Below are 24,363 nucleotides of genomic sequence, written 5' to 3' on the forward strand. Positions count from 1 at the left end.
GTCTGGTGATTGCTGAAGCTATTTCCACACACAGCGTTTCTCATTTATTTGAAACATAAATGTCTTATAAATTACACACCTTGTTATTTCTTGGGAGAGATTTAGTCTGGTGCTTATCAGGTACTTTAACCATACCATAATTCTGCAGAGCATGAATTAAGGCAGAACGGATTATTGAGATATTGGAGCCAATCTTTAAGGAGCCAATCAATGTTACTGATTCACATAGTCCTCTTTAAGTCATACACCAGGAAAAAACAATCACATGTTAAAAGAGGTTAGTAGGAGTAGTGAACATCAAGAAACAGAGGATAAGAGGGGGCAAGGCTACATGCTCTTAAGTTTTAGTGTAGCCTGACATAAGACTTCCTATTTCTGGACCCACCACGAATCTTAGTGGGCACACCGCCAGCCTTCTCCAAGGACCTTCAACCCTCAGGGGGAACATACAAAGAAACAAACAACAGTCTGCTCCCAGAGAATTCCTGCCATCTCCCAGCACCATGGCCAGGATCTAGAAATCAGATCCAAGGCTGTTTTGGGGGCTGGTGTTTCCCTTTGCCTCTTGGCTAAGGTCTTTTCTTAGGTGATCTCCTGGCTACAGGAGTGGGGGTGGTGGTGGGCATTTCACAATTTACTGCAAGTGAAAACAGAAAAGAAAGGTTCCCTGAAGCCGAAGAGACAGAAGGCAAGTTATCCTCTATCAAATCCAGCCCTTTTAAGTTGATAAAAAGTTGACTTACCAGTTTTTTCCCCTTTTTCATTAAACTGGAAATAGCCTCCAGAGAACTTGTTAATTCAAAAAATTTTAAGATTTAATCTCAAATCTGAGAATTATGTCTTATCCTAAAGAGGGGAAAGAGGCTTCTATCTGTGACGACTTGTTAATTTAATATTGCATTCATTTTATTAAGTGTCTGCTAGGGACAGAACACTGACATGGTAATAAAAAATACAAACCAAAGAGCAGCATCTTAGAAACCATTTACTCTAGTTTACACAGCTTGGTCTTCACTGAGCTAACTTCCCGGATGAAGAGATGGATTTTCACAAACCGATGAACTAAGTGACAACCTAAGGCTTCATATGGCTGGGTCAGGGGCAGACCATGCCACTAGAAGCTGGGCTTTGAAGGACAGGTAGGGTAAGTGTTATGGATAATCTCGATTGGCATCTTGACTAGATCAATTAAAAGGCAAGTTGCAAGGCACACCCATGAAGAATTTCCTTGGCCAGGTTATTCAAAGTGGGAGACCTACCCTAAGTGTGGGCGGCCTAGATGAAATGGCTTTGCTTTGGCCTGTTTGCTTGCTCTCTTACTGGCGAGTTCATCTTTCCTTTTGGTCCTGCCACCACTGCCAGTGTTACATTCCTTCCCTAACATCAGAACCTAGCTACTTTGGGCTTCTAAGGTAGACTGAGGACTAGTGGCTCCCCAGGTCTTCAGTGCCAGATTGGGACTGTTGAGAGACCCAAACTCAGGAGCTCAGCATCGACTCCAATGTGAAGGCAGCCATCACTGGACCAACTGGGTTTATTCCGTGTGAGTCAGTCGATATAACCTAATACATATTCATTCTATTGGTTCTTTCCCTTTAGAGTCCTAACCAATACAACAAAGTAGCTGAGTTACAACAAATACAGCGATTTAAAACCTGATACGGAGGGGCATGTGTGTGAAAGGCTGCATGTGCTAGGGAAGTTTTGAAATCTAACAACCTGGGTTCGAATCGTGGCCATGTCAGAGGCAGAGGGACCTGCTGAAAGAGACCAAAACCTCAGACAGGAAGTCTCCTCTGGAAAATGGGGATGGACACATGACCCCTGAACTCCAATGGGGTCTAGACAAGGGCTCAGCTCTGTGTCTTCAGTATGAATGAATGCAAGTCATTAACGGGATTACTGAAAGAGGAAAGGAAAGGAAGGCTGGGAAGGGAAGACTTTCTACATTCAGAGTGAGTCCATAGCTGGTTAAAGAGTATGACATTTATAACCGCAGAGTTGGTGTTTCTGCTTTGTAAATATTTGTAATTTTCATTCTATTAATGAGCATTATTATGCCTTTTCTTGAGGGTGCATATATTTACTATTATGCCTGCTATTTCTGGTGGGATTTAAAAAACAGAGACTCAAAGAGTTATATAATGGTATACTGATATAAATGGAACTCTAATGCAGAAATGTTCTTGTGTTTCTCCTTCCCTCCCCCCCCCATCACCCACCACCTTTCTCTCCCCTTCCCTGCATCACAGAAACAGAATTCAAGATTACAAGGAAACATGCTTCAGTCATGGACGAGTAAGGCAGATAGAAACCAGCCAAGAGGATGTGAAGCCATCCACAACAGGTTCACTCATGGATAAGTGTGAGGTTTGAGCGAGAGTATATTTCTAGTAAATGCCAGGATTGCTTTTCACTTGAACTACTGTATCCCACAGTGACACATTTAACTTCAGTTGCAAAGGACAGTTATAGCTAAACGGAGACCCGTTAAAGGTTCAAGCAGCCTAAAGGTAAAGTGACATCGTTGTTTGAGGAGCATTAAAGTGCAGTGGTAAAGGAAGCCTAGAGATGGAGAGGAGAATGGGGACAAGGCCATAACAGTCCAGGTATGATGCAGAGTGGCGTTATACAAGAAAGCTTAATACATCACCGTTATAAGTTCATATAGTCTCTTCTTTCTCAGTGTTCATAATCCTAGTGGTTAATAATGCTTAAGCAGTAAGGTCTATTTTTCTCAAACCAGTTTAATATTGTAAAACACTATAAGGAAATATCAAAGTCGCATTGCGGAAGTGATTTTTAATGTTCACATATGAACACTTAGAACATAAATTGTGCACCTTCCATAAAGCGTTATTTTATTATGATATAACTTCATTGGAGCAAATTTAGAATACACAAAACATTTTGCTTCTTATTTAAACAGATATATTGCTGTACCCAGTGATGCTTATAAATACTTGCTAACATTTTTTTTTTTCATTTAAGGAGCTTCTGCAAACCCTATGTTTGCATAGAATTGGTGTTGATGAAGCTTTCTGGTGCTGGGGGACAATGGGATTTGCCTAGCTGAACATCTATGACAGGCAGTTTGGCCTAAGTTTTTTTTTAAACTTCAAAACAATTCTGTGAGGTGGACATTTTGAGATAAGGAAACTAAGGTTCAGAAGTAAAGTATGTGCCTGAGTAAATGATGACATCATGATTCAAGTTCCTAACCATGCCTTCAAGTCAGTAGAAACTACACTTTTTATGAAAACAAAATACTTTCAAATTACCATTTAAGTTTATTCATCTATTTCAAGTAAGATACTAACTCATTCAACTATACTATAGAATCCATAGAGCTTACAATTAATTATAGGACATAAAGTTATATTTAAAATTTTTAGAGACAAAAACAATTAATGTCACTGCGTATCTCTGGCTGGTCTGGAACTCACAGAGATCTGTCTGTTTCTGGGTTTAAAGGTGTGATCTATCTATTTGTGTTTTGAATGATCAGTTTCATAAGAACAGTTTTTGAAAAAAAAAAAGCCATATGTCATTCAGTTATAATTCATCATAAATTACTAGTAAGTTTGTATTCGGATTGACTTCTACATAAAGTGTGTGTGTGTGTGTGTGTGTGTGTGTGTGTGTGTGTGTGTGTATGTATGTATGTATGTGTGTAGGTAGATGGGTAGGTGGATAGTGCTGGGGTTTGAACCTAATGCCTTGCACACAGTGGGCCCTTATGTGCTCCACCCCTGAGGTATGTCACCCAGGTCTCATTTTGCTTTGACTTGGAGACTTTCTGTAAGTTGCCCAGGCAATTCTCTGTGGCCCAGCAGGCCTTGATCTGGAGATCCTCTAGGCTCAGCTTCCAGAACAGCTGGGGCTGTCAGCATGCAACATCAGCCTGGGCTGGGACAACTTTTATGAGATTGGAAGACAGCAGCTGCATGTTCCCTAGTAAAATCTGTTGTGTACACACCCCTCCTAAATATGGGTATGGTTCCCATTTGGGCTCATCTGTCCAGGTAATACACATCTAACACTGTTATTATACTCTACTGTTACTAGCAACCATCTCTTCTGTTCTTCTGTTCCCTTTGAAGCTTATGCAGGCCGTCCTGTCTGGCTTTTTTTTTTTTTTTTTGGGATGGTTCCCTCTGATGCTGTTGGAAATCAATGTTAGTGATTTTATGAGTCCACCTGTGCTTTGGGGGATGGTAAGTATAAACTGGCACCAATTCCAAAATTGTTTTTCCTTAATGCTTCATCTTTGCCCCAAGTATACTGGCTTGGAGAATGGCAATTGAGTTCCCACTTCTGGAGTTTCAGATTTCGCTCTCTCCAAGAAGCTTAATGCAGGTATTTCTGCTTTGTTGCTTTGTTCATTTTAAGGGGTCAAATCCTTTCCACTGACATAATAGAAGAATCTGTTGTGACACAGTTACTAATCAACTTATACAATTAGTCCTATAGCTAATTTGACAGGTGTCTCTTTTCAAGAAGAGGATTTTTTGAAAATTGTAAACAAAACAAAAAAAATGAAATAAAGCAAAGCAAAAAATCTCATGGTTGACCAAATGGGCTTGACAGAGCAGTAGTAGATGTAATGATGTTTCTGCATCCAAAATGAAAAGGCCAATTATGTCATAATATTATAGACTCTTGGAAGCAAAGGTCCTGTGGATGTCCTCCAATAACCACAGTCGTGACCCCAGGGCACCATGATATGTATTTTGGTACTTGTTCTCATTTCCTGGGACACAATTTTTAAGATCCCTAGACTCTCTGAAGTGACAGTGTCTTTATGTGTTACTGAGTTCATTTGGGTTGACTGTCTATAAGAGGCTTCAAGGATGGGGCAAAACCAACCCTGGGTTAGAACAGGTCTTCCCATCCCACCTCACAAGCTTCAGGGTTGGTTTGACAGCACATGGCCAGTGGTTTGTTTAGTCAGTAGTGTCTGTGTCATGAGGCCTCCATAAAAACCCAAAATGAAGGGTTCAGAGAGCTTCTGGACAGCTGGTCACTCAGAGCTCTAAGAGGGGGCTGTTCCTGTTCCTTCCCTTGATCTACATATCCCTCCACTGTGTCCTTTGTGATGCCCTTTCAAACATGTTGGTAAACATATTTTCCTGAATCCCGTAAGTCAGGTTAGCAAATTAGTCAAAGCAAGGGTGGGGACCCAACATGTGGGTGCTTGGACAGATGTATAGGCAAAAAGCCGTGGGTCTGTGATTGTCATTGGAACTGGGGCGGGAAAGTCCTGGAGACTGAACTCTGCCAAGATCAGCTTCTTTCTCCTCAAAGAACTGATTATGAGTAGAGAACTCTGGTTTTGTGTAATTTGTACAACTGCTTGCTAGCTTGTTGTGAGGAGGAGTACTCACATCTTGGCAGTCATTGTGTTCTCTGTTGATTGCTCTACGATGAGAACACTAGTAAAACTAATCAACAACAAAAGACATAATTTTTAGGGAATTTATTTCAAGACTTCAACAACCTTCCTGTGTATCCTGTCTTACAGCAGGATGTTCCACATATCTAATACGTAGGCCTATGTCAAATTGAAGCATGATGCTTTCTATGTTGACCAAAGGCAAACTTTTGTCATTTTGGTTCACTATGCTCTCTTTACTCAAGACACAATAAATCTAAGGCAAGTCTTGCCTTAACATCAAGGGTAAATCGAGGTTCGAAATGGAGTGCTGGGGGCTACTGGCACATTTAGAAATTAGATATACTGAAAGGAAGCATGCTAATTTGTTTGATGGCTTTGTCACTTGTCAGTCACTGTTCAAGAATGCTTTTTAGCTTCAGACTAACCCAGAGAAAAGGCAATAAATACAAAAACAGCAATGCCTTATTTATTCTAATTGTCAAGCTTATGGTAAAGTTCTGTCTCTATATAGAATGGTAATTCAGAACTGAGAGGCTGGGACAAAATGCAGAGTAACTTTCTGAACTGGAAAACACATCAGATTTTTTTTTTTTTATGACAGAGAGTAATTTTGATTTTAATGGATACTACCTCTGTCGGTTAAATTATAGAGTAGATATCTCTCATAAATTAAATGAGCTAATGAAATGGATATATTTAAAGCACAAAATGAGATGAAAAGCATTCAAAGATACTATAATAGCAAAGGTGAATTAAAGTGGACATGCGATTTTAGAGTTTGCTTTTTCACTGCATCGAAAGTACACCAGATTAAGCCAATGTTAGAGGTGATTAGGACTGTTTTGCTGAGCCCTGGTGAAGCCTTTGTTGGCATGGTGTGCAATATTAGCCTAGATTCCAAAAACTGCATAACAAATTATTCACCAAGAAGGAAGCTGTCCATTCTTTGTTTTCAGGGAGACAACGTGAAACAAATCGGAAGTACCACCATGTAAGGCCTCCCAACACTTCCAGGGAGCACACCATAACATGATTTTTGACATACAACAACAATTCTAAAAGAACTAAATATCTTCACCCTACAAGACACCCTCCCATTCACATCCTTTCATTTTCTAGCAAGATCTCTCATGTCTGCATTTTTAAGAAACAAAACCAGGCATAGAAAATACAGGTTTTTGCTTTATCTTTAATATTCACATATGAATATGTAAGTTACTCAAAAAGTCCTTACTCATTTCAGTCAGTTGCTTCTGGTCCTCTTTTATGTTAATCATCCAAATATCTAACACACTTATAAAGTAACTAGGTCACATGCAGCTGATTGTGTCCATGTAATAACTGGAACCTCAACTTCATACAGCAGCAAAGATTTAAAACAGAACCCATCATGTGATCTCGGGGAAAGCAAACCTGAAATATGTATAGTCTTGCTAAGAAGGTATAAGTATCATACAATTCAAAGGGCTTTTATCTTTCTAGATTTTTCCATGAAATAGGAGTCTTGTCTCTAAGAACCTGTTAACTTCGATTTGCTACAGGTTGTTTCATGATTTATTTTGTCATTAAGACCTTAAGAAGTGGTTTTTCTAACAGGGAGATGCAGAGAAGGCCTCTTGATAAACATCAGCGGTGTGGAGCTGGAAGACCATTACTGATTTCTTGCATATGACAGACAGTTCTGCTCAGTGCCCTGGTTTTGTCTAAGCTGCTCATTTGAATATAGAGTGATTTGTAGATGCTTTTCAAGTCATGGTACCTCTTTCATTTTGTCTGGGCCAGATCTGTACTATTTCTGGTAGTGTTCTTCAAATGGTCTCTTTTAATTGTAAACATCCCTGGAAGTCATCGAGCGACTGTTGCTATTTGATAAACTTGTAAATACTTGCACTGAGCCTTCCTCTAAAGCTCCTGGGGCTCTTAGAGAAAAGCCTGGACACAGAACTCTTTCATCGCATCCTGAATTCCAGAGAACTCTGGCTTCAGAGGCTATAAAGAAGTCCAGCTGTCTTGTGGTCCCTCACTGAGATCCTTACCTCTGTGAACTCCTAGAGTCTGAACTTGGAATGATCACAGGAAATACAAGAGGTTGTGTGCATGGGTTTGCAAGGACAAGAAGGAAAAATGGAGGATACACAGAGCCAGGAAATAGAGTGCCTTGTTACACAGACCCAAAGCTTGTTGGTTCCAAAGCAAACCAATTAAAGCTTCACATTCAGAAATAGATGCCCCAAGTCTTCAAATGCAGTGGGTACCATCTTGAAGAATTTCTCAACATGGTTCATTGTGCCTGAAAATGAGGGAGTTATTGGATGTCTTGTTTCATCAACAGTCTTAATGTCTTAAAATCCAGTTGTCAATGTGGGAAAAGACTGTGTACGCAAAGCAATTATGGGTTTCCCAACCTGCATGAAAACATATATCACTACATGGCCTTTTAAAGAAGCCTATAAAAAGTACTTTGATCGCTGAAGAATGCTCCATAGATAAATTTATCAATGAGAACAAACCAGAGTATTCAAAACCATGTTGGCAATTATGAAGCTTGGTATGCAACTGAAAATTGTTTTTTTGATAATCAAAAACCATCCAAAGTTACAAAATATTAAACATTTCCCCATATATATCACAAATTAGCCCTCTACAAATTGAAAAGAAAATCCAAGTGTCAAAGTGTAACGGCAACTGTTAAGGAGGGCAGATAATAATAACCATCCTATGTCCCAGAGAGGCACTAATAATTAAAATGACAGGAGGCAAAGTTAGGCATCTATATACAATCAATAGCCCATAATCTAAATTTATCCCAATCATAGGTTCATTCGTACCCTGACTTTGAAGATCTCTGGGAGAACATACTTGTTTATATAGGACCACATGTCATGACTTAACATGTGGATACAGAGTATTGCATTACAATTCATGTAGAATAAACCAGCTGCTTTGCACTAGTTTAATGGACAAAGTCAATATAGCTTCTAATTAAGGAACATTATAGAGCTCAACAACACAATTGCTATGAACAATACTGAACAAAGCCCAATGCTCTTGCAGCCCTTCAGTCCCAACTCTTTAGTGCATAAGCAGTCAGCAACCTGCTGTAAAATCCAGTTCTCTGAAGCTATTTCATGTATGAGCAAACGGGCATGCAATGATTACTCACATAAAATATAAGTGCAACTGTAACTTTATGTAAATAGGAGAATTGCATACATGTGTATTTATATGCCCTGGCTAGCCATTCCTACTCACATGAAAAGGAGAGGCTTGTGCTCGTGTGTCTGTTTTTTATTGGAGGAGTCATTTGCCATGGTTACAGTGACTGTGGTGATGAATCATTGCCAACCTGCTTGGGTTTAGTTAGATCCACCTATGAGAGGGACTTCTGGCATACCAGTGAGGGTGTTCCCAGAGAGGGTTAACTAGGGATGACCCATCAGCGTGGGTGGCACCATTCTTAGTGGGGAGACTGAATGGAATAAGCGGGGAGATTGGAGAATGCCAGAGGAATACGACAATCCCCACAAGCATGAGCCAAAATGAATCTTTCCACACCAATGGTGTTGATGTCACATAATTTGATGGAAAGTAACTCATACACTAACCAGCATTTATGGCTTTTCATTTTAGTTCTAGATTATCTCTGACTGGCTCATGTCAAATTTTAGCATTCACCTCATTGCCTCTCTTTCATCCAGCTTTCAATAAAAAGTGAAGTCCTGCCATGTATCACCTGCTTTTCCCTTTTTAATTCTTTGCTTGATTTCTCTCTTGCCTAACAATCCAGATGCTTTTGGAACATGTGTCTGTGACAGTCTTGGGTGTCCCCCCTTCCCCATCAAGCTGCTATTTACCTCAGTGCCTTCGTCAGTGCATACCACATAATATATGCTTAAAAAATCTAAAATGAATGAGCATTGTACATTCAAAGGAAAAATAACATTAAGATTCTCTTGATAAAATCCAATCCTCCAAGTAACCAAAAATATAAATAATTTAAGGATTTCTATTACAGCCTGAGAAGATATAATTCATACTAATTACAGGAGCTATGCTTTAAAAGAATTTTGCTGTAAATTACAAATACATAGAAAAAGTGCAAACCAATAAGTAGTGACACACAACATGGATTGGTTTCCTACACCATTATCAGACTTAAAGCAAACTAGCATTCCATAAAGAAGCAAAAAACCAGACAAGGCAATCTGCTTACAGGCCAGTGACAGAACACTTCACAATTACGTTATTTCACCAATATTTGCATTGCATATACTTCAGACAAGATATTGTGCTGTCCCCCTTATATTCTTTTATAGTATTTATTCACTATATATGTATAATTACACACACACACACATAAACACATATGAATATACATGTGTATATATATTTTCACTCAACAAATGCTACTTGTAGAGTATTTCAACCAGATACTGGTGAAAAGAACTCTTCTAGGTCAAAAACTATGCTAATAGCTTACGTAAGTAGCAGGAAACTAAATCTTTGCCTTGCATTTTAGAAAAGAAAGTACAATAATAGTAGGCATCTTTATATTTTTTTTCAAACATGTAATAGGTATTACACACCTTTTATAGTACCACTCAAAACTAGTTTATCAGGAAAATTCCAAGAGTTTTGGAGACATAAAGAAACTAGAGGAACTGTCCAAAGTAATAAAGACATTAATCACTGAAAGTTGCACAGGAAGCCAAGTGGATTTGGCTGCAGAGTATATAGACTTTATCTCCACTGTGTCACTTTTGTATTAAGAGTATGGTAAACAGCCAGAATGTGGAGAGACTTTTAAGTCACCTAAAGGCATGTGGATAGACCCTAAGTGACTGAAAGGGTTCAGATGAGGGTTCTCATATTTGTGTCTGGAGAACTGATGCACAAGGGTAGAGACATCATAAACAGGTGGCTGCTGTAATGGTAGAATTCATGAGACAGGGGTTAGAATTGGGTCTTGTCAATGGGTTCAATGTGAAATGTAAGCAAACAGGATTCATATATATCTCCCACTACACTTCTGAAACATGTAACTAGGTGTTATTTCCTGACAGAGAAATTCTTGAACAAGAGGAAAATTTGGAAAGAAAGATGATATAACAATTGTGTATTTTCCAAAGATGGCTACAGTGTTTACGCCACATGCCCTGTACAGTGAGTTTCCTTGTATACATGGTCAAGATGGTGAGCCTTCTCTAATGTCTTTGTTACAAAGAGAGGCTCTTTTAATAGGGGATGCTAGCTACACTTATCTGTGCATATCAGATTTAGACTGCAGTTAAGGAATTACGTTGACAAGCGACAGTGGTAGGTTCTCTTCTACAATCTGTGCCCTCACTAGCCCCAGGTAGTTGGCTAGGTTTCTAGTAGCAGGACTTAAAGCCATTGAGTGTGCTTTAAGTCTAGTTAGGATAGCTGTTGGTTGCTACCATGGTGTGAATGCCACTATAGCACCTTTAGGAGATCTTGCCATGGTGGTCAGTGTTCTGGTTCATAGGCTTCATAGGTGGACAGGACTATTGCTTCCCTCTGTTGGCAGCCAGCATTGTATTCTCTGATATTATGGAAACTACATCAGCAGAAAGATCAGGTTATATGGGATTCAAATACCCAGAGACCTTTGTCCTAAGTGTTCAGTGACTTCAGCAACAGAGGCTACCTTCAGTCTCTTAGAAACAACCAAGAGCAATAGCAACAGCCTATAGTTTTTTTCAGGAATCACTTGGACCACCACAACCAAAATTTCAAATGGAAGTTACTCATGCTTGATATTGGGAGTTTGTTAGATAGTCTATGGCCATTTGGGGGAGCATTATCAGCCCAAGTGACATAACTTCACTTAGTGTATACATTTATATGTATATATAATGTGCACACACACACACACACACACACATTATTATACAGGAAAAAGAGCAATTGTCCACAATGAAGCTGGTCTGTGGGGAGCCCAGCTCCAATAGCTACACTTCAATATATCTCCTTATCTTCAATATAACCCCTATACTAATGCTCAGGGAAAATCTCAGAAGAGGTGGTGTAAGTGCCAGGGAACCTCCAAGGGACTGTGTCTCCTGGAAATGGCTGTACAAACTGAACAGGAACAATGGTAATATCACCATACATACTAACATGGAAAGGGGAAAATACCAAGGGGTCCCAGCCCCAGACAAAGAACTACAGGCAACTAATCATTGCTGAGAGGAAGACTTAGCCTCTCCCAGGAATGAGACCCCATAACAGCTTATCTTATACAAAGTGACCAGTCCTAAAATCAATTACATACAAACAACAAAAATGGACTTAGCAGGATATACATACATATACATGTACATATATACACATATGTAGCATAATAATAATAAAAGTAAAAGAGGCTATCAATTTGAGAAGGAGAAGGGAAAACATGGGAGGGATGGGAAGGAAGAGACATGGGAGGGAGTTAGAGGGAGAAAAGGGGAGGGAGAAAATGATGTAACTATATTTTAATTAAAATATATTAAAAACAACACTTGCCAGACAGTAGTGGTGCATACCTTCAATCCTAGCACTTGGGAAGCAGAGGCAGGTGGATTTCTGTGAATTCGAGGAGGCCAGCCTGGTCTACAGAGAGTTCCAGGTCAGTCAGGGCTAAACAGAAAAACCCTGTCTCGAAAAACCAAACAACAACAAAAACTGTTCAAGAAAAAGCCAAAATGAAAATCTAAGTTGCTTAATTTAAGAAAAAAAAAATGGAAGTTATAGTCTGTCTTAACTTAAAACAGAGTTTTAAGTTTAAAACAAAGTTTAAAGTTCCCTTACAACAAAGGAAGCTTAATCCTTCTTATAGTGAAGCTTGGATAACCCCAGGTGAAATACTTTTATGAGGGTGGGGATTGAACTAGGGTCTCATATATCCTAGGCAAGCATGCTGCCACTTGGCTAGGGTACATGATTTCCTGATGTGCTAGAACATCCGAAGCTAAGTCAGAAGAAGCCCTGAGCTTCTGTGTAGGTCAACGAGCATGAGCCCCCTTGGGATATTCTTCCTTAGAACTAGCTACTATATTCTGAGAAACCTAAACCACATGGAAGGCTGTGTTCAGACGCTCTTTCCCACAGCCACAGCATAGCTGAGCATAAGTAAATATATAACATCAGTTGCTGGCCAGTTGAGCGAGCAGTCAGACTTTCAGCCTAATGGAGCCTTCAGGCAGCCTCAGACATCTGGAGGCAATTGCATGAGAAGTCCTAGCCAAAAATATATGAACTGCCTAGACAATTGACAGGCCTGCAAGAGATGAAAAACAGGTTCTGTGAACCAGTGAACTTTGGTATGGTTTCTTACGTAGCACTAGGACACCAAAGGAGTTGATGTGCTCAGTTTTTGACACCTGGAATTTGCTAGGACAAGAAGACACCCCAGTGGAAATGTTCCAAAGATGCGCCGGCTGGTTTTCTATAGCTGATGTCTGGAGCTAAGGAATGTAACCTAGGATGTCCTTACTGACTGAGTCAAAATTGCATAGACTGTTACCAAAGACAAGCCCAGACATGATCCAGTGTAATTACATGACAGGCAAGGGTTCTGAGATGTTTAGTGACCAGGCGAAAGGGAAGGAGCTAGATAAACAATCCAATGTTCCTACTGAAACTGGAATAAAGACCTGCTTGGTGTGGTACCTGCTACATATTCTATGAGAATGAGTATTTCAAGGAGGAATTTAAAAACAAGAGCTCTCAATATGACAAAAACGGAAGGCTATTCAATGGTGCACTTGGCATCAATGGGACACGTGCAAATCATGATTTTCATTGGTGGTGGTGACCCACCAGACATGTAAAAGGAATAGCGCAGAAGCAAGACTGTCACAGGGGCACATGAAAGGGAAAGCATGGACTCAGATAGTCTATACACTGTGCTTAAGAGGCTGCCTGTACAGGAAGAAGAGAATAGTAGAGTAGAGATGAAGGGAAGATAAGGAGGTCAAAGGGTTTTAGTTTCCATAAAATATAAAAAACAATGGTAAGTTCATATCCTCACTGGATGAGGTATCAGCACACTGGAGAGATTGCTTTTCTTTTTTTAAAGACTTATTTCAACTTATGCACATGTGTGTGAGTCTGTGTGTGGATATGTGCCCATAAGTGCAGTTGCCCTAAGAGGCCAGAGGCATTGGGTGCCCTGGAGCAACTGCTTGTGAGCTGCCTGACATGGGTGTTAGGAATGGAACCAGGGACTGCTGCAAGAACAATACAGGCTCTTAAGCACTCCACCTCTCCAGCCCCCAGACGGGAGAGATTTGAAAGATACAGAGTAGGATCAAGAGTGCTAGTGAACAAACATCCTTGAACATGGGACAAATGGTGAAAGGGTAGATGCACAAATATGCAGTGTAACGGCTTGAATCGGCTACCATACTAACAAGATCGAGGACCACCCAGAACTGGAATCTCTGGGCATGTCTGCAACTGAGTGTCTAGACCAGCTTAAGTGAAGTAGGAATAACTACATTAAATATGTGTGACACCATGCCATGGGCTGAGGTCCTGGGTTGAACAAAAAAGGAGAAAATGAGCTGAACACCAACATTCATTTCTGTCTGCTTCCTGACTGTGGACGCAATACTGACCAGATGCCCTGGACTCCACACACCACGTCTTTCCACTCTGGTGAACTGCACCATCAAACTGTGAGCCCAAACATCCTCCATTCTTTAAGTTGCTTTTGTCAAGTATTTTGGTACACCATGAGAAAAGTAACTAACGTATATGAATGGAGGGTTGCTTATAAGAAAGCATGTCCTTTGAAGGACATGGTTTAACAGAATGCAAGATGGGGTTTGGGCAGTACAGGGAGATCTGAAATAACTGTTGTGGAGTATGGAGGATAGAACACTCCAAGGAAAATACAGTGGGAACCAGGCTGCTGAGGTTGGTAAGCCAAGAGGTAAGTGTTATTAGTCCCTCTTTACATGTGAAGAAATCAAGAATCAGAAGGTTAAGTAACTGGTTATAAAGTAAGCAAGTGAAGGAGCTCTCATCCGAGTGTGGTCCTGTGCAATTCTTTCCGGTACATTAGGCTAAATGAGTCTGTTGGTCCAGGGAGTAATTTTAGTTTCTAGAGGGAAGCTATTTGAGACCCACACTTTAATCTCAACTATTCATCCACTCTGTCCGTTTCTGTTAGTGTTGCCAGAGACCCAACACTTCTGCTATAACGCCCCTACAACTTTTGGCCATAGAAAGTGTTAGGAATGAGGAGCAAAAGGCAACACTGCAATATGGATTCTCCTTCTCGATAGTAACTGCCTTTGAGAAGCATTGATGCAGGAGGGTGGGTAAGCAGAAAAATTATGGAGCCATTAACACAGCCATTGTTTCTTGAATGATGATTACAACATGCAAATGAAATAGGACCACCAGAGTAAGAGGACTGCATCTCAAACCTGGGGAGTACTTTACTCATTATGCTTAGCACAGCTGATTCTCCTAGTGGGTTTTGTGGCAGATTTTAAGGCTTTCCCTAAGGTTGTGGCATCAGACTTTTCAAAGAGACCATGTGATCTGCTTGTCTTGGCAGTTTGCAAATTTAAAGTAGTGGGTGATGGTTCATGGCTATCGTAGATTTATCAAAGAGGTCTTTTAAAGGAACCAGATTATAGATTCCTCATTCTTGCAAATAGTCTCCTCTGGTCCCTCTGAAGAACTAAGTACCAAGAGTCATTACTTGAAAAACAGAAGGAACTGCATGGATGTGACATGGATGGGGATTTTGGGCTATTTGACAAATGATTTGTTTAGGTCACATTGTTCAACAAAGTCTGGGTCAAGACACAGCCCTTTTTATTATTTCTGTTTTCCTGGACTGAAATGTCCATAGATGCCATGGTTCCACTTTGGGAAAAGTTTCTCTATCTCTAAAGAGTGAGGGAAGAGTTCCAGTGGATAAGCTTACACACAGTTACTCCAGCGGCACCTGTTAGCAATATGTCTGATGAGACACGCAGTTTTTGAAACTTTAGCTCTCCATAAAATATGAAACTATTTTATAATTAGCATTTATTGAAGAAGATATGATGAAACACAATAGAAAACACAGGAGCACATTTCTCAATGGAAAGACAAAAATATTTGGGAATTTCATATATATGTATATAAATGTACATGTACACAGGTGTGCAAGTTTGATGGACATGTACTTCTCACTACTGTTATAGTCAACAGGTTTAGTAACTGTTTTCAGATCTCTAAGAGACTGTATCATAAAGAAACTGTTGGCCTATGGTGTTCTTCTAGTGCTATGGAACTGATATGACCCCAGAGAGTCTGTTCTAGAGTGACTCCAAATGTCCTTGCAAACCCGAACAACTACTCACTTTGCCCAATAAACACGTGAAGGACTCAGATTTGAACATACACTTATGTGCACTGAAAGATGTTTATGTGGGCTGAGAGATGCTGATGTGGGTTGAAAGATGCTGATGTGGGCTGAAGGATGCTGATGTGGGCTGAGCGATGCTGATGTAGGCTGAGAGAGGCTGATTTGGGCTGGCATTCCTTGGAAGAGAAACGTCAGGAGCCATGGCTGAGCCTGGAGTGAGCATCTATGACTAGCAGCTTTCTGAGTACCCTACATTTTGATTTCAGTGACACCAATCAGTCACGTTTTCAACTTAATAACACCAGGTTTGGATGCTACCAATAAACAAAATGTCCACAACAAAGATGGAATTCTTGAGAATTATGTTATTTGTAAAATTAATCTCTGCTGTAATTAATAAGTGCCACTTCAATAGCATTGTGGTGATCATCTGCCTAAAGAGATACTCTCAGTTTCATCAACACAAACAAATAGATCTTAATTTCTGTGTAGTTTCTTGATTTATTTGCACATGGCACCAACGTTTAAAAATGCATGGCAGTAACGCTAATTAAAGTTTACTGTAGGAAACTTGTTACTTGCAGTTTCAATTAGGAAATTGTTCTTTACTGACATTGACCCACTCTATAGTGATGCCCTGTGGTGCCATGGCAAATACCAGATTACAGTTCTTTGTATAAAAGGTTCCACATTGGGGGGGGGTATTTATTAGCATTGTGTAAAATCTACGGTGTAAAATTCCTTAGTCCCCTTAAGGAGGAAGAGAAGTACAAGAGAGCGCTGGTTCTCAACCTTCCTAGTGATGCGACCCTCAGGTACAGTTCCTCATGTTAGGGTGACCTCCCACCACAAAATTGTTTTCCTGTCTAATTCATAACTGTTAATTCTGCTACTGATATGAATTATAATGTAAATATCTGATATATAGACAGTCTTTGGTGAACCCTGTGTAAGTGTCATTGGACCCCCTCCAAGGGGTGGAGACCCACAGATTACTTTTAAGGTAAAAGGTAAAAGAGGGTAACCAGTGAGAACATGTTCAAATCTCTAGCCCAATAGTAAAGGAGAACATGGGAAAAGAGATGCTTATTATAGAGGCCCTGCCTTTGTTCTGGCCTTGCAAAGAAACGAGGCAAGTGAGATGGAAAGCACTTGTAGCAAAGTGTAATGCAAATACTCCAGGGAGGAAACAGAGGCAGAAAAGCTAAGAAAATTCTTTAAATCAAATGATTCATCACGTGACAGAAGAGAATGACATCTGGCAGGTTGTTTTGAGATATAATATCATTGATATAATATCAGTGTCAGAAGGGGCCAATGCCAAGGTGTGTACGTACTGGCACACACATAAATAACATGAAACTATGCACAGCACAGATATACATATGTAAGTGTCCATTTTGAGGGGTTTATATTGGAAAAATGAAATACAACATTCTCTAGCCACTGAAGTTCCATTTTTACTCAGAGACAATTGATTGAAAGTCTCTATTACCTCAAAGTGTAAACTCTAAAAGGTTTGGAGAAAGGGCAACTGGAAAAGGTCAGTAACTTATAATCCTTTAATGTAGTTTACATTTAAAAGCTTTTATAGTAAGATTAATAGGGTATCCCAACTCCAGGTACAAGTCCAATTAAGAGAACTTAATACACTCAAAGTACCAGGAGAGATGACATTCTGAACTATATTCTAGTTGTCTACAGAAAACAAAACTCACACTTGTAATAGTAAGAGGCAGCAGGGCCAAATCATTAGCCCCCCCCCCCCAAGGCAGACAACTATATTATTCCCATAACAAAAGCGTGAACATTCAATTTTTCAATAAATTCACAAAACATCCTCATGAGCAGATGATGTCTACCAGCTCCAAACCTGTCTATTTTCCCACATGAGCGGAATGCAAGCATGGTTACAACCACATTTATGGAGAATGACGTTTAAAGAGAGCATGGGCTCCATGATTCTTTATCTTACCATTGTCGCCAGGAGGTAATGATACAGTGTTTGTTGGCATGATGTCAGAATTCACTTTTCCATTCTCAAATGTGTCATTCTCAGTCTGCTGTAAGTGCCAGTTGAGGCCAAATAGATGCATTGCTGGGGGTAAAACAGACAAGTTGTTTAAAGATCTGCAGCTCCCAGCTCCAAAGGCAAGAACTTATCAAGTTTCTAGTAAGACTCATATGTAAAGTTCAGATTTCAACCTTCTGAAATAATGGGGGTAATTGTGCAATACAAATTATAAAGCAGAATCCCTCAAACACTTGCAATCTACAGAGTAGTGCTGTGCAGGACGACAGAGCTTCAATAATGATGAAGCATCACTCCACTCATTGGTACCAGGAAGGTCTTAAGCATGAAGCATTATTTACCCTGGCTTGTCTGTGTTCCACATTGTAAGAAAGCTGGAGAATTCTCTGAAGTGGCACTTGCCAAATCTTCTTGACCACAGGTCATTTGAAGATTTATCACACGGTTACAACACTCTGTGTTCTCTAAAACCACGATGTTTCCCACTGGATTGTGATAAAAGTGAAAACATGTTTCACAGAGGAACTTAATGGCATATGGGATAGTCAGAGGAGATTTTGATGTGGAAAACAAAAGTAAAGTACAACATTTGATTTTTTCCCTCTATATTATTATTTTTTTCTCTATATACCCTTGCTGTCTTGGAGCTCACGACATAGACAAGGTTGGCCTTGAGTTCATAGATACCCACCTGTCTCTGCCTTCTGAGTGCTGGGATTACAGGCATGTGCCACCATGTCTAGCTGAAAGTGTAACATCTTAAATTGGGATGAGTAAGTTTTGAATTTATAGCATAGACCCAGTAATATCAGTCATCAAACAACATGCACCCATCGAATTTATGTGGGTTTTTGAAGTGGGAATGATATGAATTTATAAGTCATACACATTTATTATATTTTTGTGTTTATCAATGCCCCTTATTTAAAACATTTAGAAAGTATAACTAAAGAACTATGTGATATGATTATGAGTGTATAGATGTAATATAAATTAAATTTTAATGAATTATTTTTATCAATTGTCTAAAATATTTAGAAGACTGTGTCACTGGCATATTCACCATTAACAATGACTAGGCATTTACCTCCATGGATTACACTTTTGAATATTTCCTCAGGAAGGCTGCATATTTACAGGGAAACCCAATGATGGCCACAGTAATGTATTGTGAAAGACAACTTTATTTTGACATTTTAATCATTATGTACATCGGAATTTACAAATGATCTGGAAAAAGACAGATGCTCTCAGAAACCACCTCAGAGGTAGTGTGATCATTGTCCCTGACAGACAACTATTGTTAAATATCCAAATAATATAGCAAGAAAAATATAACATACCAGGGCAAAGGGCAGTTGCTTTGGATGTACATAGGCTTTTTATTCAATCCTTAGTCTACTATTTCTTTGAAAAATTAATGATAAATATAATGTTTACTTAAAAACAAGGCAAGCCTAGCCCATTTAATTGATGTAAGAATTCTCAGGAGAATATATAAAGTATAGCTGGAATTCAGTGGGATAGTTTTTGCTATATAAGGATTTCATTTATGTACACTAGATCTAGATTCCAGATTCTGAAAGCATTTGGTGTTGTCTAACCAGACCATAGCACATTTTAATAAACGTCCCCTTTAACCATAAAGCTGCCAACTCACTGTACAATCCACCTTATTACTCAAGATGGCAGTGGCTCACATCTGAGAGAAGACTATCCTGACTCTATCGGCACCTTTCTTTATTTTAAATGGTTTTTATTTTAACATTAGGTGTATGTTTATCTGCATATGTGTACATGCATGGGGATGTATGTATAACTCCAGAAGAGGACACTGGTCTCTCTGGAACTGGACTTCCAAGTGGAATGAGCTGTCTGACATCTGGGTTAAGTGTAGGACTAAGGCTACTTTGTACACTTCAATAATTATCTGTTAAATCAATGAATTAAAATGAGCAATAATTCTAACTTCTGAATATTTAAATCAAAGGGAACACTTTTGCAGCTAAGATAGTAATTTATGAAAAGGCAAAAATAAAGTAAATCTTAAATGCATAAGAATGGAGAGCACATTATTAATTAATAAATGGCTCTTTCAGTATAATATATGAAAAGCAGTTGAGTGAAAGTTTATTATTACTCGATATGAGAGATGGGATTGTCTTAAAATGTCAGTGATTTCAGGATCTTGTTTTCAGTATCACATCCTGTTTATAACATCTGATATAAATGTACAGTATTAGTAAGAAATGTAGCAAACATAGTGATGTCTGTGGTATTTATTATAAATGCATAAATAAATGCATACTCCTTCTTTATGGTCTTCCAGTGATTCTGTTTAAACTCTGACTTTAGAATTCTTGAATGTATAAGTTGTCATTTTACAAGGGGGTATATCTTCATATGTCATTTTGCATTAAATTACATAGTGTGAGAGTGGCGAAATGTCAGGAGCTTTCTAAACATTTATCGCTTCACACACTTCTCAAGGTTTTACATACTTCAGCAATTTCTGAACAAAATAATGGGAGCTGGTTCTGCAGACAGCAAGGGCTGACAGGTGTGCTCTAGCACACAACAATCAATACAGACATCTCTGGCTTTGAATGGTTTGCCTTCTGTGTTTTCAACTTTACAAGAGTACAAAAACTATACACATATACAGCAGAAACCACAGCTTGATTTTTAAATATTTGGTCTTTTTTTTTGGGGGGGGCTAGCAATATGGGGTGGGATACTTTTTCAGTGTTTAGCAGGGTCAAGGGACTACAGAATGCTTTGACTCACAGATTACAATTTAGGAACATTTCGGTACTCTTTGATGCTAAGCAAAGGTTTGGTAGGCAACACTCATGCTTGGCATCTCCAGTTGGTTTATTGGAGATACAAACCATTACCTGTAATCCATAGAGGCAAAGTTTCTATGAGAAATAATTTACTATCATTCTCATGTTTTAATATTCAAAAAGACATTACATTTTCCTAAATGATTATTTGATCATATTATTGTCTTTAGTAGACTTTGAAGGGTAGAGAGAATCTATGGGATTGCACACATATCAAATGTTAACAGTGATAGGATGTTTGTGTTAAAAGAGCTATTTTATTGTTTGTCAGATGGGTAACAGCTCGATTTTACACACACACACACACACACACACACACACACACACACGCACACACACACACACACACTATCATAACAAAACTATCAACAAGATGGATGCTGTTTCCACTTAGAATGCTGATTAATGATCATCACACCCAATGATATCACATGTTGGTTAATATCTCCCTGAAAACAGAAGATAATGACTTGTTTGGCTTTAGGATAGCACCTACTTTGAAATAGGCAATGTTTGGTATTTAGTGAGGTCTGGTACTCATATATATTTGAGTTACATGTATAGCCAATGTGGGGTTAATGAGAGGGAAGAGAGGGGCAGGCAACAAACTCAAAAAGTCAAAACTCTCCCAGAAATTACTAAGCAGGGTGCAATAAAACTACATAGAACATGTTGGTAAATAAACAGAGGGAAATTAAGCTAATAAAATACACCTGCAAATAAAGATGGGTGAGCCCAATCTTCAATCCCAAGCTAGGAAGCAGATTTGAACCTATATGAAAGTGTTTTCTACATTCTCCATGGAGAGCATGTGCTTGCTTTTTCTAAGCCATTCCTGAAAGTGCTGCTATTGTCTAGACTACCTGCTACATTCTGTCAGAGCCTAAGAGATAACTAGAATCATGGTGCACACAGAATGTGGCTGCAGGCCAGAATGAAATCGATTCCATCATGGGGCAGGGCAATGCAAGAGTGAAACAGGTTCTGTTTAGTGCAAATCCCAGGTGTCAGGAAGGAAGTGATATGATCCAGCAAATTCATGTGTTGTGTTAATGACTCCTAGACTGCTCTGTAGTTTGAAACTATGATTTGTCCTGGCAAGGGAGGGACACTCCCAACACCTATACGAACTTTTGGGAAGACTGTAAAATGTTACAACTTATGGAAAACTGTATGGCAATCCCTCAAAACAAACAAACAAACAAACAAACAAAACTGGAATGACCGGCTGATCCAGCTCTTGCTATACTTCAAAGGATGTAAGGTGAAGTCTTAACAACTAATTGCAGAACCCTGTCTAAGACAGCAGTAGCCACAATAAACAAGAGGTGGTATCAATATATATGGCCTATATATTGATGGACACAGGAATAAATGAAGTGTGGTACATATGCATATAGATTATTATTCAGTGCTTATGAGTATGTCTTGAATTACCTCACCCAGTTGACTCTCTCTATTAAGGTTCAACCTCTCTACATGTAGTAGTGGAATTTGTCAACAATAGCTTCTCATATTCATTACTTTTAGCCCCCTCTAGTAAATTGCCAGTTTTTTTGTTTTTTGTTTTTGTTTTTTGTTTTTCTCCCTAGCACTTTGTTGTTTCTTAATTGCCCTCAACAACTCCGGGGTTAATATTCTGAGAGTCTATGGTAGGGTGTCTCCTCTCTAGTCCCTTGAAGCCTTGTAACTGTTTTCAACCATAAAATGTGGCTACAGTCAAGGTGCAATACTTCCTGCCCTCAGCTTCAAGAGCACCTATGTGATTTGCTGTATATCCATGCAGGGGTCATAGAAACACGCTGAACAGTGCTGTCAGCACAGGTCTGGAGTAAGCACAATCATTAGCATCACACATACTTAAGCAAAAATAAGCCAGAACTTTAGACCACTGTAGTGGGATACTTCTGAGATGGTTCAGAATAATCCCTGTCTCTTGGGATTCATATGTCCCCTTATATATTCCCTTCCCCTTGTGTGCAGGCTTGATTTAGTAACTTGCCTATAATGGGAAGCATAAGGCGGGCATCATGGAATGTCTTTTCTCATCTTAGGTTATAAAAGACTAGAGTTTCTATTTTGGTTGTTCAAATCTCCTTCTTGCACTGCTTGTCATGGGGCATGGCAGCTGCTACACCATTTATCTGGCAATTCCATGGAGAGGCCCACGGGGTGAGAGATAGGCCCTTCAAAACCCCTTCAAAACTCCTTCTGAACCAGTTACACCTGTAAATGACAGGTCAACCCCAGCCTATAGTCTGACTACAGCCTGAAAAAGCCCAAGGCAGAGACACACTGTTATAGTGAAAGCTGACTTTATGACAGGCAGAAACTTGATATAAAAGTATTTTGTTTGACACTGCTAAATCTACAGACCAGTTTTGCTCTGCACTGACTTATACAAGTCTTTCCCTGGTGTACCCCAACAGTATGAACATTCACCATGCCTGGCCTTGATCTCTCTTTCATCTTTTTTTTTTTTTTTTTTTTTGATTTATCGAGACAGGGTTTCTCTGTGGCTTTGGAGATTGTCCTGGAACTAGCTCTTGTAGACCAGGCTGGACTCAAACTCACAGAGATCCACCTGCCTCTGCGTCCCCAGTGCTGGGATTAAAGGTGTGCACTACCAATGCCAGGCCTCTGTTTCATCTTAATTGTCTTTATACTTTCAATTTGTAATTCCATGTGGGCAGATGACTTTGGGCTCCATATTTCTAACAAAAAGTCCTTATAGAGCGATTCACTTCTAACTTTATGCTTTACACCTGGCATAACTAGGAAACCTTATAGTTACTCAGCTTCCTGGGTTTCCTTTCTCCCTCACCCTTGTCACTTACTTCATGTGTGAATCAACCAATGCTGAGGTTGGATCATAGCTATGTTGTTTATTAACTGAGCTCCGAATTGAATTGTTATCTAATGTCTGAAACTGTCAGTTTTCTTGCCTATGAAATGGAAATTATAAGTATTTATTTTAGACATTTGCTGTAAAAACCAAATGAAGATGATGGATATAAAGGTCATTGATTTGTGGCAATACTTAATAAATGTTAGTCATCAAAATGCAACCCCTGGGCTGGCAGATGGCTCAGTTGTTTAAACACCTGTCACACAAGCAGGAGAACCTGAGTCTAAATGCCCAGCATGTGTCTAACAATCTGGGTGTGGTAGCCTGTGTTTGCAATCCTGAAGCTGGGGAGGTGGAGACAAATGGTCTTGGCTTTTGCCGGCCTACCAGCCAGCCTAGCAGAAATCAGTGGATTCAGTGTCCCGTGAGATGTCCTGTCACCCTGGGTTCTCAGGAAACTGTTCCATTTCAGGAATACAGACCTCTAAGAAGAGCTGAAAAATAAGCTGGAGAGTAACTGAGGGCCCCCCATGTTGACCGTGTAACAAGTCAGAAGGACCATGTACTGTCCCACCCTTTCTCAGGTCAGGAGACCAAGACATCTCAGACGATTCCCTTACAATGCATCTGCTTAGCAAGTTGTAAACATCTGACATGTTGTACTCGTGAAATTAAAGAGCTTTTTAAAAATATTACTGTCAAGTGAATGACAAAAAGTTACAATATCAACTCTCAGAGTGGCTTATATTGCTTTGAAGCTACAAATGGCAATCGAAGCCTATGCTGTAGTGTAAGGATGGAAAAATTTAGCCTAATTTTCCCTAGACTCTGCCCCCTAGCAGTGAGTAGGCAAAAGGTCATTCTTGA

The 24,363-nt window shown here is 39.5% G+C and overlaps 1 protein-coding gene across 11 annotated transcripts in view; it reads right to left on the reverse strand.

The window, feature by feature from the left end:
- Positions 1-24,363, reverse strand: part of Tenm3 (teneurin transmembrane protein 3) — a 1,243,671-nt gene that overhangs the window by 112,846 nt on the left and 1,106,462 nt on the right. For all 11 annotated transcript variants that reach the window (XM_051182423.1, XM_051182422.1, XM_051182421.1 and 8 more), the window contains one exon: positions 17,746-17,868. In XM_051182423.1, coding sequence (XP_051038380.1) covers positions 17,746-17,868 — 123 coding nt within the window. The remainder of the gene's footprint in view (positions 1-17,745; positions 17,869-24,363) is intronic.

This window comes from Phodopus roborovskii, unplaced genomic scaffold (genome assembly GCF_943737965.1).
Source record: "Phodopus roborovskii unplaced genomic scaffold, PHOROB, whole genome shotgun sequence".
NCBI classification, from domain to species: Eukaryota; Metazoa; Chordata; class Mammalia; order Rodentia; family Cricetidae; genus Phodopus; species Phodopus roborovskii.